The sequence below is a fragment of the Myotis lucifugus genome, unplaced genomic scaffold (genome assembly GCF_000147115.1).
Source record: "Myotis lucifugus unplaced genomic scaffold, Myoluc2.0 scaffold_254, whole genome shotgun sequence".
NCBI classification, from domain to species: Eukaryota; Metazoa; Chordata; class Mammalia; order Chiroptera; family Vespertilionidae; genus Myotis; species Myotis lucifugus.
Window position 1 is genome coordinate 278520 of NW_005871302.1, and position 15110 is coordinate 293629.

The 15110-nt window shown below is 40.9% G+C and overlaps 1 protein-coding gene across 1 annotated transcript in view; it reads left to right on the forward strand.

The window, feature by feature from the left end:
• The window catches only part of KPNB1 (karyopherin subunit beta 1), a 23341-nt gene extending 8277 nt beyond the window's left edge, over positions 1–15064 (forward strand). Inside the window, exons 5-17 of the mRNA XM_014464474.2 lie at positions 346–498; positions 2787–2846; positions 3579–3668; positions 4024–4134; positions 4883–4984; positions 6936–7160; positions 8040–8231; positions 8992–9122; positions 9963–10110; positions 10709–10780; positions 12623–12767; positions 13879–13961; positions 14931–15064. Of these exons, the coding sequence (XP_014319960.1) occupies positions 346–498; positions 2787–2846; positions 3579–3668; positions 4024–4134; positions 4883–4984; positions 6936–7160; positions 8040–8231; positions 8992–9122; positions 9963–10110; positions 10709–10780; positions 12623–12767; positions 13879–13961; positions 14931–15050 (1632 nt within the window). The 3' untranslated portion in view covers positions 15051–15064. The remainder of the gene's footprint in view (positions 1–345; positions 499–2786; positions 2847–3578; positions 3669–4023; positions 4135–4882; positions 4985–6935; positions 7161–8039; positions 8232–8991; positions 9123–9962; positions 10111–10708; positions 10781–12622; positions 12768–13878; positions 13962–14930) is intronic.
• The last annotated feature ends 46 nt before the right edge of the window (positions 15065–15110 follow it).

Consider the following 15110-nt stretch of genomic DNA (forward strand, 5'->3'; position numbering starts at 1 on the left):
GATTCTTTGACCCTCGGATGTTCTGAAGCTATACTTCAGTTTGGGAGAGGTGACCTGGGGGCAGGGGGAGGGATCACACTGCCATTTCCATTTGCACAGAACGGGGGAAACACTATTACCTCATGTCCAGAATCATGCTAAGAAGTCAGAGATGAAGTTGATGAGTTCAACTTGTTTCGGATCAATTTAGGACTACCAGCTGCCTGGGATATTTTGTCCCTAAATGGAAATGTGTGCCGAGAGATCAGAGAAAGTCATTATCCTCACTCAAGTGGATTTTACACTTAAAAAGACGGCTGATTAGTCATGAGTTCATTACTATATTTATTGCGCTTCTCGTTTCAGGACCCAGAGCAGCTACAAGATAAATCCAATGAGATTCTGACTGCCATAATTCAGGGGATGAGGAAAGAAGAGCCTAGTAATAATGTGAAGCTAGCAGCTACTAACGCACTCCTGAACTCATTGGAGTTCACCAAAGCTAACTTTGACAAAGAGGTAAGTTCAAAGGGTGAGAAGTGAGAGTTAGAGTTAAATGAAAGTTTTTTAAGTTTATGATTTAGAAAGAACTGTTTTGTTTAGAGGCATTCCTTTTTTTAAAACCATATATGAGTGTTTATTCCAGTACTGCCGGCAGTATGGGAAAGCAGCAGGTCATCCACAAAAATCTGCTCTGTGGCCCCCCATAAGCCAGCTGCTAATATGGGGTAGGACAAGGATTACATGGGGAAGTAGTAGGCTGGGGTGGGACTCCACTGTTTGGGCAACTAGGTTGCTAATTTTTACATGACAATAGGCAGTTCTTGAATGAGAATGGTTCCAAGGTTGATTCCCAGGTCCCGGTTGATAGAGGCATTCATTTCTAGTTAACATTTGTGAGAGGTGGCCAGGGAATAGGTGTTTGCCATTTTTCATCAGGCTTTGGGAATAATGTGACCTAAAGGATTTCTAAGCTTAGGATTTTCCTTTTTTCAGTACAAAGTGTACTTGAGAATCCCCTCCCCCAACCCCCTTAATTAGGGCTTTTCAGTTCTGACCAGTGTGGCTTGGTTGGAGCATCCTCCTGTGCACCAAAAAGGTGGTGGGTTCAATTCCAGGTTGGGGCACTTAGGGTGTGATCCAGTCGATGTTTCTCTCACATTGGTGTTTCCCTCCTTCCCTTCTTCTCTATAAAATCAATTTTTTAAAAACATCCTCGGGTGAAGATTAAAAAAGAAAATAAATTGGGCTGTTTCATACCTCCTGAGGAAGGTGCTTTTGAAAATTAATATATAAACAAAGTTTATTTTGCCTGAAAGTACTTTCTCATTATTTACTTATTTTTAATTGTGTTAAAATAGACAATAACATAACATTTACCATCTTACCCATTTTTAAGTGTACAATTCAGTAGTGTTAAGTGTATTCACATTGTTTTGCAACCAATTTCCAGAACTTTTTCATCTTGCAATTGAAACTATATCCATTAAACAATGCCTGTTTTCCCCTTCCCTATTCCTGGCAACAATCTTTCTACTTTCTGTTTCTATGATTACTTAACATTCTACTTTCTGTTTTTGTGATTACTCTAGATAGCTTATATAAGTGGGTCATACAGTATTTGATTTGTCTTTTTGTGACTGTTCTATTTCACTTAATATAATGTCTTGGGTTCATGCATGTTGTAACATGTGTCAGAAATGTTGACCCATGAACCAAGAGGTCGCTGGTTTGATTCCCAGTCAGGGCACATGCCTGGGTTTCTGGCTCGATCCCCAGTAGGGGCCATGCAGGAGGCAGCCAGTTGATGTTCTGCTCTCACATCACATCGATGTTTCTAGCTGTCTCTTCTCCCTCTCCTTTCCTTTCTAAAAATCAATAAAAACAGGAAAAATAATAGTCCATTGTATGTATATACCACATTTGTTTATCCATTTATCTGTCACTAGACATTTGGGTAGCTTTCTTCCACCTTCTATCGGGAATAACACTGCTCTCAACATGGGTGTGTGTGTATATAAATCTTTGAGACCCTGCTTTCAGTTTCTATATGTACATCCAGAAGTGGACTTGCTAGATCATATGGTCTAAAAGTATTTTTGTATATATTTTGGCACTTTAGCTGGGCTTTTTGCCATTACTTGGCCTTATAGTGGACAAAGAAGGGAGGTCTAAAGCAGGCCAAAGCAAACTGAAATTCTAATTGCTTAGAAAATAGGGGTTTTCCTTTTAGATTTTAGAAGATTTAGGACAATAGCAAAGTTTATTATTCTATTCTATATCTTGCCACATTTGATGTGGATTTGCCACCTCTCAGGAAACCAGTTTTGTCTCTGAAATAAAGCAGATGTTTTGAATTCTCTTAATTTTTAAATACAAAGAAACAGATTTTCCTACTGTAGGTGCGCTATTTGTTTTTATTAATCCTCACCCAAGGAATTTTTTTAGAGAGTGGAATGGAGGGGTGGGGGTAACATCAATGCGAGATTAATGGTTGCCTCCTGCACGCATCATGGATCAAACCTGCAATCCAGGTAAATGCCCTTGACCAAGAATCGAACCAGAAACACTTCCAACCACTGAGCCAAACCAGCCAGGGTGGGACTTCCTTTGAGGGCAGGTCATATAGTAGACACTGGGGGCAAACTCTATAGCCTTCCCAGTGCTATTACTGTGTCAAGGTAAAGCTGCTTGATTGGTCCAGGATTATGTGTGTTCCGGAGGGAGTAAGGTTTTTCTTGAAATAATAGCCTAGCAATTTTCATATGTGTGGTTTATACTCTTCTAACTCCCTTTTATTTCTGCAGTCCGAAAGGCACTTTATTATGCAGGTGGTTTGTGAAGCCACACAGTGTCCAGATACGAGGGTAAGTATGAGGTCATTGAATTATCTGTCTTGTCTACTTTCCTAGGAAATGCCAACTCTAGCATTGTAGTTTGAAATGTTGAGAATCAGGTGACTTCAGAAATAAGGTTTGACCAATAAGAATTTTTCTTCAACATTAAAGAAAAGGAAAGAATAGGACTTGGAAAGTTAACATATTAGAAGCTGACATCTTGAAAGGGTTTAGGGGAGAAATGGTTTTTGATCCGCCTTGCTACTTAATTGCAGTAATTTTTTAATTGATTGTTTTCCAGTGTAGCCATTGAAACAGCTTTGCTATTGCTGTAACCTAATCTTGACCCTTGAAGTAACATTTAGTCCAGCGGTTCTCAACCTGTGGGTCGCGACCCCTTTGGCGGTCGAACGACCCTTTCACAGGGGTCGCCTAAGACCATCCTGCATATCAGATATTTACATGACGATTCATAACAGTAGCAACATTACAGTTATGAAGTAGCAACGAAAATAATTTTATGGTTGGGTCACCACTTGAGGAACTGTATTTAAAGGGCCAGAAGGTTGAGAACCACTGATCTAGTCTAAGTGGTATTAGTGAGTTTTGTCCTGCTATGGCTTACATGGAGGAATGATAACCCAAATGTACCTAGCTTGACCCTTTAGGTTATTGACCCATTTGAGTGAAGTAGTTACTTTTGTCTAATTGCCTTTTCAACTAAACTAAATGGTAAACCATTTAATCTGCTCTTTGTAAAAGGTTCGAGTGGCTGCCTTACAGAATCTGGTGAAAATAATGTCCTTGTATTATCAGTACATGGAGACATACATGGGTCCTGCTCTTTTTGCAGTAAGTATTTCTGTTTTATGTGTTTGAGCATGTAGCTAATTGCAGAGCCCATCATTCTTATTTGGGTTTTTTTTTGTCATTTCTATAATTTTTTACTTGCAATTATTAAATCAAGCAAATTTCTTGAGTTGCAGTGTTATGTTTATGTTCATTAGTAGTGTGCCAAGAAAGCTTGGCTGTTTCTGCTGGTAAAAAGAGTATATTTTTAAAAATCTGTTTTCTTTTTCTACCTTTCACTTCAGACAGCTTTTATAAATCTACATTTTTGAAACTTGAATGTCTGTGGTTAGAGGAGGGGGTCTAACTTGAACCAGCACTTATGTGGGGCCTGTGTTGCCATGTTTTTTCTCTTAAGATCACAATTGAAGCAATGAAAAGTGATATTGATGAAGTGGCCCTACAAGGGATAGAATTCTGGTCCAATGTCTGTGATGAGGAAATGGATTTGGCCATTGAGGCTTCAGAGGTGAGCCTGGGAGACAAGACAGTTGGTTTAGGGGGAGAGCTGCTACTCTGACTGGGCTTTGGGGATTTATCTCCTTTGTGGGTATGATTGTTCTCCTCTGGGAAGGCTTTATTCTGACTGGACTTGGTGGGTATCTCCATTTGTACAGCTGTCTTTCTGCTAGCCAAAGCCACTTATGAGGGAGACGGATCAATCATGTGGCATCTCATGTTTTCCCCAATCAGCCTGGCATGATTTATTATAAATACACATTTTAGTACTGTGACCACAAGGGGGCAGCAGGCAATCACAGTTTAACAAAGTGACATCTGGTGCTAAAGTACTTCCTTTTGGAAGTCCTAATGCAAGTATGGGATGTAGAAATCGATAGTTTACTAACTTCAATGAAGAAATTAGATATGGAAAAAGGAGTTAGTTCTGCACTTGGAATCTTTGTTTCCCATCTTGATTGTCTTCGTGTACTTCAAAAAGCACAAATCTTATTTTGGCATTCTTAAGGTCACAGATGACACTGTGTTAATATAAATTGAGCTTATGAAAAAAGAGCATAATTCATTGAGCTTATGAAAAAAGAGCATAAAAGAATCTCATTGAAGTAGACCAAAAAATAAATGCCTTCAAAGATCAGAACAAATGTTACCATTTGTTCCATGTATTTCTGTACAGATCCCTGGGCGGCTCTCATTGTATGCCTTAGTATCATAGCTTGTTTGTTGCCATCCAGAATTTGCTCTCTGTTTGTCCTCAGGCAGCAGAACAAGGACGGCCCCCTGAGCACACCAGCAAGTTTTATGCCAAGGGAGCACTACAGTACCTGGTTCCAATCCTCACACAGACACTAACTAAACAGGTGAGTTACCTTCCAATTCTAGCCAGGTAAGTGATGAAACCTTGTTTGGGTTGGTTTGCTGTGGAACAGTTTCCAAGAATTCAGCAACTCTTCAACTGGTTGATATTCTGATATAGATGACTCGGGAACTGCTGAGCTGGATCTATAAGATCCTCTAGGCTCCGAGTTGTTTGTAAAGGAGAACTTTGCAGTTTTGAGCAGGAATGAACCACATACTGCTCTGATTTCCTGAGTGCTACGTTGTTCAAACTAGCAGAAGAGACTTGAGCTACAAATGTTATGGTGAAGAAAAGTTGGGAAGATAGAGGTGCAAGTTTTAAGCCACTCAAATACAAGTAATGAGACTTCATGAAGAAGTGGATCTAATGAGTAAATATAGAAACTCTTTTATATGAAGTGTATCTTGGTTGCAATCATTCCCTTTTGAATTTATGCCTTATACTTTTCCTTGGTGAGGTGTTTGGGAAAATTGTTTCTATTGCCTCATCTCTTCTGGTGCATGTAAAATGTTACCAAAGAGCTGGCAGTGCTAGTGCTCTGAGGCAGCAGTGCTATAACTTCCAGCAAAATGTCTTTGTACACAAGAGTATAATTTGTTTTGAGGAAGTACATGACTCTTTCAATCTCAAAAGATATGTGGAAATGTGTCTGGTTTGAAATGGACTAGGTGTTCCCTTAAAACTTTATCTCATCTCTCAGTTTTATAGTTGCCATTTTTTATCTTTTGACCTTAGTATTTTTGCTTTTGTATATTTTGGTTGTACTTTCCTGGTTTGGGAACAAATCATTATTTAGGTATGTAATTATCTGAAACTGCATAGGCCCCTTAAACTATGTATATAACTAGAATTATATACATTTTTGTTCTGCCTTTTACTCTGTAAGTCTGAGATCATTCTTCTTGTTACATGTAGTTGAAGTTTGTTCATCTCATTGTGTAATACTCCAGTGGCTCTTCCCTCCACCTGGATCTTATTTAACAAAGTCTGTGCTGTGATGAATCTTTGTGGACGAGAATCTATATATATAAAAGCCTAAGCGACTGGCCGACCGGTAGCTATGACACACACTGACCACCAGGGGGCAGCTATCCTATATAATAAAACCATAATATGCAAATGGACTGAACTGCATAACAACCAGTTGCTATGATGCACTCTGACCACCAGGGAGCAGACGCTCAATGCAGGAGCTGCCCCCTGGGGGTCATTGCACTCTCACAGGGGGAGCGCTGCTCAGGAAGAAGCCGGGTTCACAGCTGGTGAGTGCAGCAGTGGTAGCGGGAGCCTCTCCCACCTCCATTGTGGGCGGGCGATAAGGAGCCAGGGGTCCTGGACTGCGAGAAGGATGTCTGACTGCTGGCTTAGGCACGATCCCCCTGGCAGGCAGATATCCCTCGAGGGGTCCCGGACTGTGAGAGGACACAGGCCGGGCTGAGTGCCTTCCCTCCCCACCCCCCCACCCCCACCCTAGTGCACAAATCCATGCACCGGGCCTCTAGTAGATATATAAAAGCCTGAGTGACTGGCCGACCGGTAGCTATGACACACACTGACCACCAGGGGGCAGATGCTCAACACAGGAGCTGCTGAGCTGCAGTGACTTGGCAGCTGCGGTTCTCAGGTGATACATCAGGAACCAAAGAAGAGGGAGCCCGATTCCAGGATGGGTCACCCGAGAACCACCCTCTCGAAATCTGGGACTCCTCGGGGGATGTTGGAGAGCCGGTTTCGGCCCGATCCCCACATGCCAGGCCTAGGGACCCCACCAGTGCATGAATCCATTCACCAGGCCTTTAGTAAAATATAAAGGTTTTGTTTTATTTTCATCCACGTAGCTTAAGTTCTAATGACATTTGGGAATAGCCAGAGTACCTTGTGAATGAAAGTGATTTTCCTTTTTTTTTTTTTTTTAAAGCAAAACCTTAACTAGTGCTACATTCTTTCTCCAGGATGAAAATGATGATGACGACGACTGGAATCCCTGCAAAGCAGCCGGGGTGTGCATCATGCTTCTGGCCACCTGCTGTGAAGATGACATTGTCCCCCATGTCCTCCCCTTCATTAAAGAACACATCAAGAACCCTGATTGGCGGTACCGGGATGCAGCAGTGATGGCTTTTGGCTGTATCTTGGAAGGACCAGAGCCCAATCAGCTCAAACCACTAGTTATACAGGTGAAGCTGAGGAAGTTTTGGGGTGGGAAATGAAATATTTATTGTTTGTTTAAATTATTTGCTTGAAAGTGTGCCTTTATTTTAAAAAACAAAGCTGTAAGTAGTCACCCACAAAAGTTACTTCTAGATAGCTATTTGCTGCCAATGAAGGGTAAAACATATTTCTTTGTGAATGTTCAAATATATTTAACCTTTTTTTTTTTTTTTTTTTTTTTTTTTTTTTACGAAAGACATGACTTGAAAAATGCAGAAAAGGCCAAAATAACAAGTCATCTCTAATTCCCTTGCCTAGGGATAACATTCTAACTCTTGATATTTATTTTCAGTATGTGCAACTGGATGGAGATCTTACTGTGCAAATAATCTTTTAACTTGTTTTTTTCTCTTAATACTGTATCATAAACATTTCTTTGTAATTTTTAATGATGTGACTGTTCTGTCCCTGGGACAAAATGACATTTACGTAATGAAAATTCTTAGGGAAATATTGTACTTACTTTGCTATTTAAGATGATAGAAGTCCATTATAATTGAGTTTAATATGTAGAGAACTGAACCTTTCAGTATATAGTCAAATATAGCCATCATAGCTGCTTCCTAGGATCTCAACCTAAGTAATTTAGTAAGGACTGTTGCTGAAAAGTCACACCAAATCCTGAAGAAAACTGTATACTGGAATTTGGTGTAGAGAGGACTTTTCCCTTTACTTACTTTTATTTATTATATTATGGTTATTTGACAAGCATGTCTTTAAAATGACAAAACCATCTTGATGCTTTGAGTTAAAACCTAACCATTAGAATTTCCTCTTCTGAGGTATTAGTCAACATGAGTTTTAATCTTTGTTTTGCCTTGCTAATAACTATGTTGTATTTTCAGGCTATGCCCACCCTAATAGAATTAATGAAAGACCCCAGTGTAGTTGTTCGAGATACAACTGCATGGACTGTGGGCAGAATTTGTGAACTGCTCCCTGAAGCTGCCATCAATGATGTCTACTTGACTCCCCTGCTGCAGTGTCTGATCGAGGGCCTCAGTGCTGAACCCAGAGTGGCTTCAAATGTGTGCTGGGTAAGGGAATTTTTCCTGGTGAGATAAGGATCTTGGCTAAACCATTGGCAAGGAAATATGAGGTGTGGGAGAGAAATGGGTCTGCCTCCCTGGAATGCTTTTTCTGAATAGCATCTCCTTTCTAATTTCTTCAATTAAATGTGGGGGAGATGTCAACTGCATTAGCCAGTAGGAGCTGTTGACTCATGGTGACTGGTTCAGTTCCTCAACCATTTAAAACAGTCATGCTAACCCAGTGGGAAAACTATCTAGACTCCATTTTCTTCTTCAGTTGCTTGGGGAGAAGAAATTTAGATTAAAGTAGAGAGTTGCTAGCTACAAAAAGTACAATTGCTGAGAAGGGGACAAGAGGAAAGGAAGGTAGGCGGTGTAAGTGCTGAGTCAATATGGGCTGAATGTCGTTCACTAGGGACATTTGGGGGTGTGGGGGAGGAAGTTCAAATAAGGAAATGGGGGGGCTAAAAGCCTTTCTATGATTAGAAGTAGAAGTGGCAGGCATTTGTGGTAGATGAAAGTACTCTGCTGCTTAGAGAGTTTTGGGCCGCACAAACATATATAAATAAGTAAACATTTAATTTTAAGGATCCCTATAAAATGTTGTTTTGAGATGACCTTGACCGAAAAAGTTGAGAATTCACTAGCATTGATATATTCTAAGATCAGTTGGAGAGGAACACTGCCCAAGGTATCTTAAGGGAAATGAGGTGATCCTGGGGTAGGGTTCTTTGCAGGACCAGTATTAACTCTCTTTGGTTTTAAGGCTTTCTCTAGTCTGGCTGAAGCTGCTTATGAAGCTGCAGACGTAGCCGATGATCAGGAAGAACCAGCTACCTATTGCTTGTCGTCTTCTTTTGAACTAATAGTTCAGAAGCTCCTGGAGACCACGGACAGGTAACTTCTTATTAGGTGTCTTTGCATTCAACCCCTGCCTTCTGTGTGGGGGGTTGTCTGACCTAGTCATAGAAACATAATAATAGGAGGAATTAGAAGAATCCTATAGTAGATTATTTGTTTAAATAAGAGAGAAATAAAAAGAAAAAGAAACCATTAAGGAAGCGGGCTATGTATAAGTTCTTCAGGCTTACCTTGTTTATTTCCACTTCTCTGTTCAAAATTATATATAAAGGCATCTCATAGATTAATGAGGAAATTTTAGATGCCTTTTTCTTAGCTACTCAGGCAACCTCTTTAATTGTCCACATAGGTTCTTCATCATTTTTATCTAACTTTTTCTTATAATTATAGCCTATTTCCAAAAAGGCCATTCAGTAGTTTAACCAGGTCTGGAGACCATAATGAACACAGTCATTGGCTCAAAGGTTGAAAATTTATTTCCTGGCTGTATTTTGTTGCCACACTCAAATAGGTATGCCACCATATCAGTTTCTGAGTTCTTTAATGGTTGAAATACAGCAAAATGTTATTAATTTTTTAGATATATTTTTACTGATTTTAGAGAGGAAAGGAGAGAGAGAAACAAACATCTGTGTGAGAAACATTAGCCACCTCCCACACGCACCCTGACCAGGAATCGAACCCGTAACCCAGGTATGTGCCCTGACTGGGAATTGAACCGGTGACCTTTTGGTACACTGGAGGACGCTCAACCATCTGGGCCACAGCAGCCAGGGCCTGATTTCTTATTTTTGATGAAACAATGTTTACATTATACCAATTCCTCTGTTCTTTCTCAATTGGGACTTTATGATTTTTGCTGGTTTTTGCTTGCAGACCTGATGGACACCAGAACAATCTGAGGAGTTCTGCATATGAATCTCTGATGGAAATTGTGAAAAACAGTGCCAAGGATTGTTACCCTGCAGTTCAGAAAACTACTCTAGTCATCATGGAGCGACTTCAACAAGTACTTCAGATGGAGGTGAGACTTAGGGCGTTCCTGGCTGTTGGCAGACAGGGTGCAGTACTTCTAACACAGCTTTGCTTTCAAGGCTGTTCTTTCTTTCGGTGTTAAGTATATATTTTCTCAGGAAGATATAATGCTTATGCAAAGAAGTGTTGTAATTTAAAGTTTGCATTGCTTGTCACAGTTTACTCATAAATGTGGGGGGGGTGTTTTTTGTTGTTTGTTTTTATTGATTGGTTTGTGGGAGAGAGAAAGAAACATCAAATTATTGTTCCACTTATGTATTCACTGGTTCCTTCTTGTAAGTGCCCTGACCTGGAATCAAACCCACAACCTTGGAGTATCGGGAGAATGCTCTAACTCAGCAGTTGCCAACCTTTTGGACCTCACGGACTGGTGGTCTGCCGACCACCGGTTGGAGACAGCTGCTTTAAACAACCGAGTTACTGACCCCAGGGCACATGGGTTACATTTTATTTACTTTCCTACATTAGCATCAGTAAAGCTTATTTAATGGTCCTGGCAAACCCAGCAAAAATGGAAACATTGAGGGACTGTAGAGCCTCTTTAAAAAGTATCTATTCAGAGCACGATCATCTTCTTTTCCTTGTAGTCACACATCCAGAGCACATCGGACAGGATCCAGTTCAATGACCTTCAGTCTCTACTCTGCGCAACTCTTCAGGTATGATGGTGGCCTGTCGCACTCTCCAGGGAAGAGAATCATATCCCAGGATAACAGGTTATGTGCACCCTGATCTCTGAAATGGTGCAGGTGATGCTTATGAGAAACTTCTCTGAAGGATTGGCAGAAAGTTTTTCATTTTCCTGTCTCTCTCCATCGAGAAGGCATTTGTTTTCTGCACACTGTCGGGAAGAAAACTGCTCCTCCTTGCTATGATGGTCCTCCTTGCTATACAGCGTTTTTTGTTTATTTGAATTTATGAGTTATTTGAGTTGAACAGGATACACCTGAAAGCAAAAATCTCAACAGACTGATAAGAATGCTTCTTTACAGCTGTTTAGCGTCGGGGCAACTTTTAGTCTTTGGTTTTCATTGGTTGTCCCAGTGTAGTCCAGTAGATTTGGTTCCCAGCTGTAATTCACCCAGCTAAAAATAAAGCCTTGAGTCTCTACCATCATACCATGAGTTAATACCTAGTGTGGACAGTAGCCGTTTTCTGAAAAGCCGGGATAATTCAAATGTCACTCCTCATGACAAGTCATGCAGTGGCTGAGGGTTTTTTACTAAAGAACAGGAAAACCCTGGAACTTGCCCGATGCTTAGGTGGGCACTAGATTTTAGTATTGAGTGATGCTTACTAGGTAACCTTACTTCTCTTACTCCAAACTTAATGTTTTTAAAATATATTTTTATTGGTTACAGAGAGGAAGGGAGAGGGAGAGAGAGATAGAAATACAATGATGAAAGGGAATCACTGATCGGCTGCCTCCTATATGCCCTGCACTGGGGTTTGAGCCTGTAACCCAGGCCTGTGCCCTGACTGGGAATCGAACCGTGACCTCCTGGTTCATAGGTTGATGCTCAGTCACTGAGCCATGCTGGCTGGGCCAAACTTAAAGCATGACTGTTAAGAGGTGTTTCCTTATTCATCAGACAAGTACAGGAATTATTTAGTAACATTAGTTGAAACAAATTAAAGGTTAAGGAGGGAAGTTGGCGGAATATTAAATTAGGAAAAGGCAGGTTGGCTTCATTTTATCAAGACTGTTTCTTGACCGTTATCTTGACCATTAGGATATATGAAGGGTTGTTATTGTTGTTGTTTTATGAATAAGAACTACACTGAGTGGCCAGATTATTATGACCACCCCATCAGTACTTCATTGACACTTCCAAAAATATTGAATATTGAAAACTTCCTAAGCAAATACTCTCAAGGTTTTATTATTATTTGCATAACGAATTCACTTCATTGTACTGATGGGGTGGTCATAATAATCTGGCCACTCAGTATATATGATATGTTCTTTAAAGCAGAAGTAATAAGACTGGAATATGGAAGCTGCTGATGGGTTTGTCAGACATAAAGAGTTGGTTTTATGTACCATGGAAGATCATCGTGTGTGTTCTGAATTGGGAAATCGAAGGGATATTAGAATGTACTTTGCAAGTGATTTGCACTGTCAAAACATTTGAGCATAAAAGGTGTATTTGGCCTTTTATATTTATCCTGACCTAAGGATATTTTTTACATTGCTTTTTCAGAGAGAGTGGGAAGAAACGGGGGGCGGGGGGGGGGGGGGGGGGAGGCTAGAGAGAGAAACATCTATTTGACTGGCTGTCTCCCACACGTGCCCCACCTACGGGCGGGGAGTGAACCTACAACCCTCTGGTATGCAGGCTGACGCTCTAACCATTGAACCATGCCAGCCAGGACAGTATATTTGGCTTTTTTTTAAGAAAAAATTTCAAGGGACTTAATTGTGTTTCTTTTTTTTAAGTATAGTGTTCTGATTGGAGGGTTTGGAATCAACAGATCCTGAACTCTTGTTCATTTCACAGAATGTTCTCCGGAAAGTGCAACATCAAGATGCTTTGCAGATCTCTGATGTCGTCATGGCTTCCCTGTTAAGGATGTTCCAAAGCACGGCTGGGTCAGGGGGAGTTCAAGAGGATGCCCTAATGGCAGTTAGCACACTAGTGGAAGGTCAGTGAGCAGACATCAGGCAGGGAATGTTTTTAGAATGCAAGAGCTACGATGCCATGAAGAATTTTTTACTGTGGAAAGCGTAGTTCTGTTTTCTCATTTACTGCGGCATGAGTCACTTCAAGTTAAATTGAATGTGATTGTAAAATTGCGCATGACGGCCTTGCCACTTAATCTCCTTGAAAGTAAATGGGGAGCCAGTTTGCAAATCAGATTGGCAACCCTTTTGGGGGAAACTGTTATCATCTTCCTAATGTGTATCGGGTTTCTTTTCTCCTGAAAGTCTACTTGATTATTGAGGTTTGGCTCCTATCAAGGATAGAGGAAGCAAAGGTTTCTATTTTCTTTCCTGGAACTTGTTACCTCTTGGTTTGGGTTGTAATGCTTTGGACTCGGGTTGACACATCATAGTGCCTGGTATGGGATGGAACAAAACAATGAGTGAGTTCTTGGAATTTCTGGTTGTTACATGACTTAGTCGGAGAAGCCACATCAGACTTAAGACTCTTTGAAGGGTCATTAAAAATACATTAAAGAGCAGTTTAGAAACCTGGAATGCTTCTTCCGGCGATGCCTGTACCTGAGAACCACCCCCCTGAGGACCAGACCTATTTCTAGCTTAAAGAGCATGTGTCTAGCTGGTCTGGCATCATGGGACCACCCTAACGGAGCACAGCGGTTCATTTGGGCTCCTCGAGTGGCTGATTTGGATATGCATCCCAGTCTGCTTGTCCTGACTGGCTTAAGTAAGTCCTTAATGGAATTGCCTAGGGACCCAGTTGTAAGCTGGCTTCCAAGAGGACATGTTATAATCAGAGGAAGAGGCAGACAAGAGGCAGTATTGCTAGCTCAGCCAATTCAAATTAACCTTGACATTCCTAGGAGGCCCTGCCACTTGGTTGTTTGAGCCAGAGTGAAATCCTACTCTGGCCATGTGGCGTGGAGTCAGGCCCTTCCAGCAGTTAAAATTTGGTTTGTCTGAGGCAGCCTTAATGTCTTAATGATAGTCGGTAATGAACTCACCCAACCTGGTGAGTTTGGGACTGCTAGCATGGTTATTTTTGCTCACTTCTGTGATATCCTGTGGTGGTAATAGTTTGTTTCTTTACAGTGTTGGGTGGTGAATTCCTAAAGTACATGGAGGCCTTTAAACCCTTCCTGGGCATTGGATTGAAAAACTATGCTGAGTACCAGGTAGGCTATACATTTCAAAATATAGTTGACCTTTGAACTGCTCAGGTCTACTTGTATGCAGACATTTTAATACGTTGGAAATTTTTTTTGGAGATTTGCAACAGTTTGAAAAAACTTGCAGACATGGATCACATAGCCTAGAAATGTTGAAAAATTAAAAGAAAATTAGTTGTGTCATGAATGCATAAAATACATGTAGATACCAATTTATTTTATCATTTACTATCACAAAATTATGTCTGTTATAAATATAAAGAGTTAAACTTTATCAAAAGTTATATACACAAAGTTATATACATGGCGACAATCAAGAGAAATGTAAACAGAAATAAAGAGGCAGTGTTAAATCATAATTGTTTGACATTAACTACAACAGAACTATTACCGTAATTACCTCATAGCCACCTTCTGTTGTCATTGCAGCACGCTCCAGTGTTGTGAAAAAGTTATATGTGGATTTTGGACTGTACCTGGGTTGGTACCCCAACCTCCACATCATTCAAAGATCAATTATAATACATTTATATTCTCATTTATACCTAATAGTCATTCTGGTACAAACTCGGTTTCCTGTAGCGCAGGTAGTTCTTCCCTGTGTATCGACCCAAGTATTGAGCTATTTTATTTGTTGCTCTGAGTGTCTGAACAAAAGTAGTCAGTGAGAAGCAGGATATTAGCTGCCTAAAATAGAGTAGTACTCTAATAGCAGTACTATTTTTTTTTTCCAAGCCAGCTGCCTCCACCATCACCATCCCTGGTGAATATTGTCTTTTCTTAGTGATATCTCTGATAGTCTTAGTTCTCTTCCTGCCATATTCATTAAAATGAACAAATCTCAGAGAGGGGGGATTTTTTTTTCTTTGACTCTAGGTTCAAGTGTTAAAGGACCAGCAGCTAGGTAAACAGTGCTTTACCCCTCCCTGCAGGCCGTCTTTTCTGTTGGGAAATCATTTCCTTGCTCCTCTGCAGGTTTGCTTGGCAGCAGTGGGCCTGGTGGGAGACCTGTGCCGTGCGCTGCAGTCCAGCATCCTGCCATTCTGCGACGAGGTGATGCAGCTGCTGCTGGAAAACTTGGGGGTGAGTGAGTGAGCTGCCACACACAGCTGTCCGCCAGCCTCCGGGGAGGCGTCAGGCCCAAAGTGTGGCTGT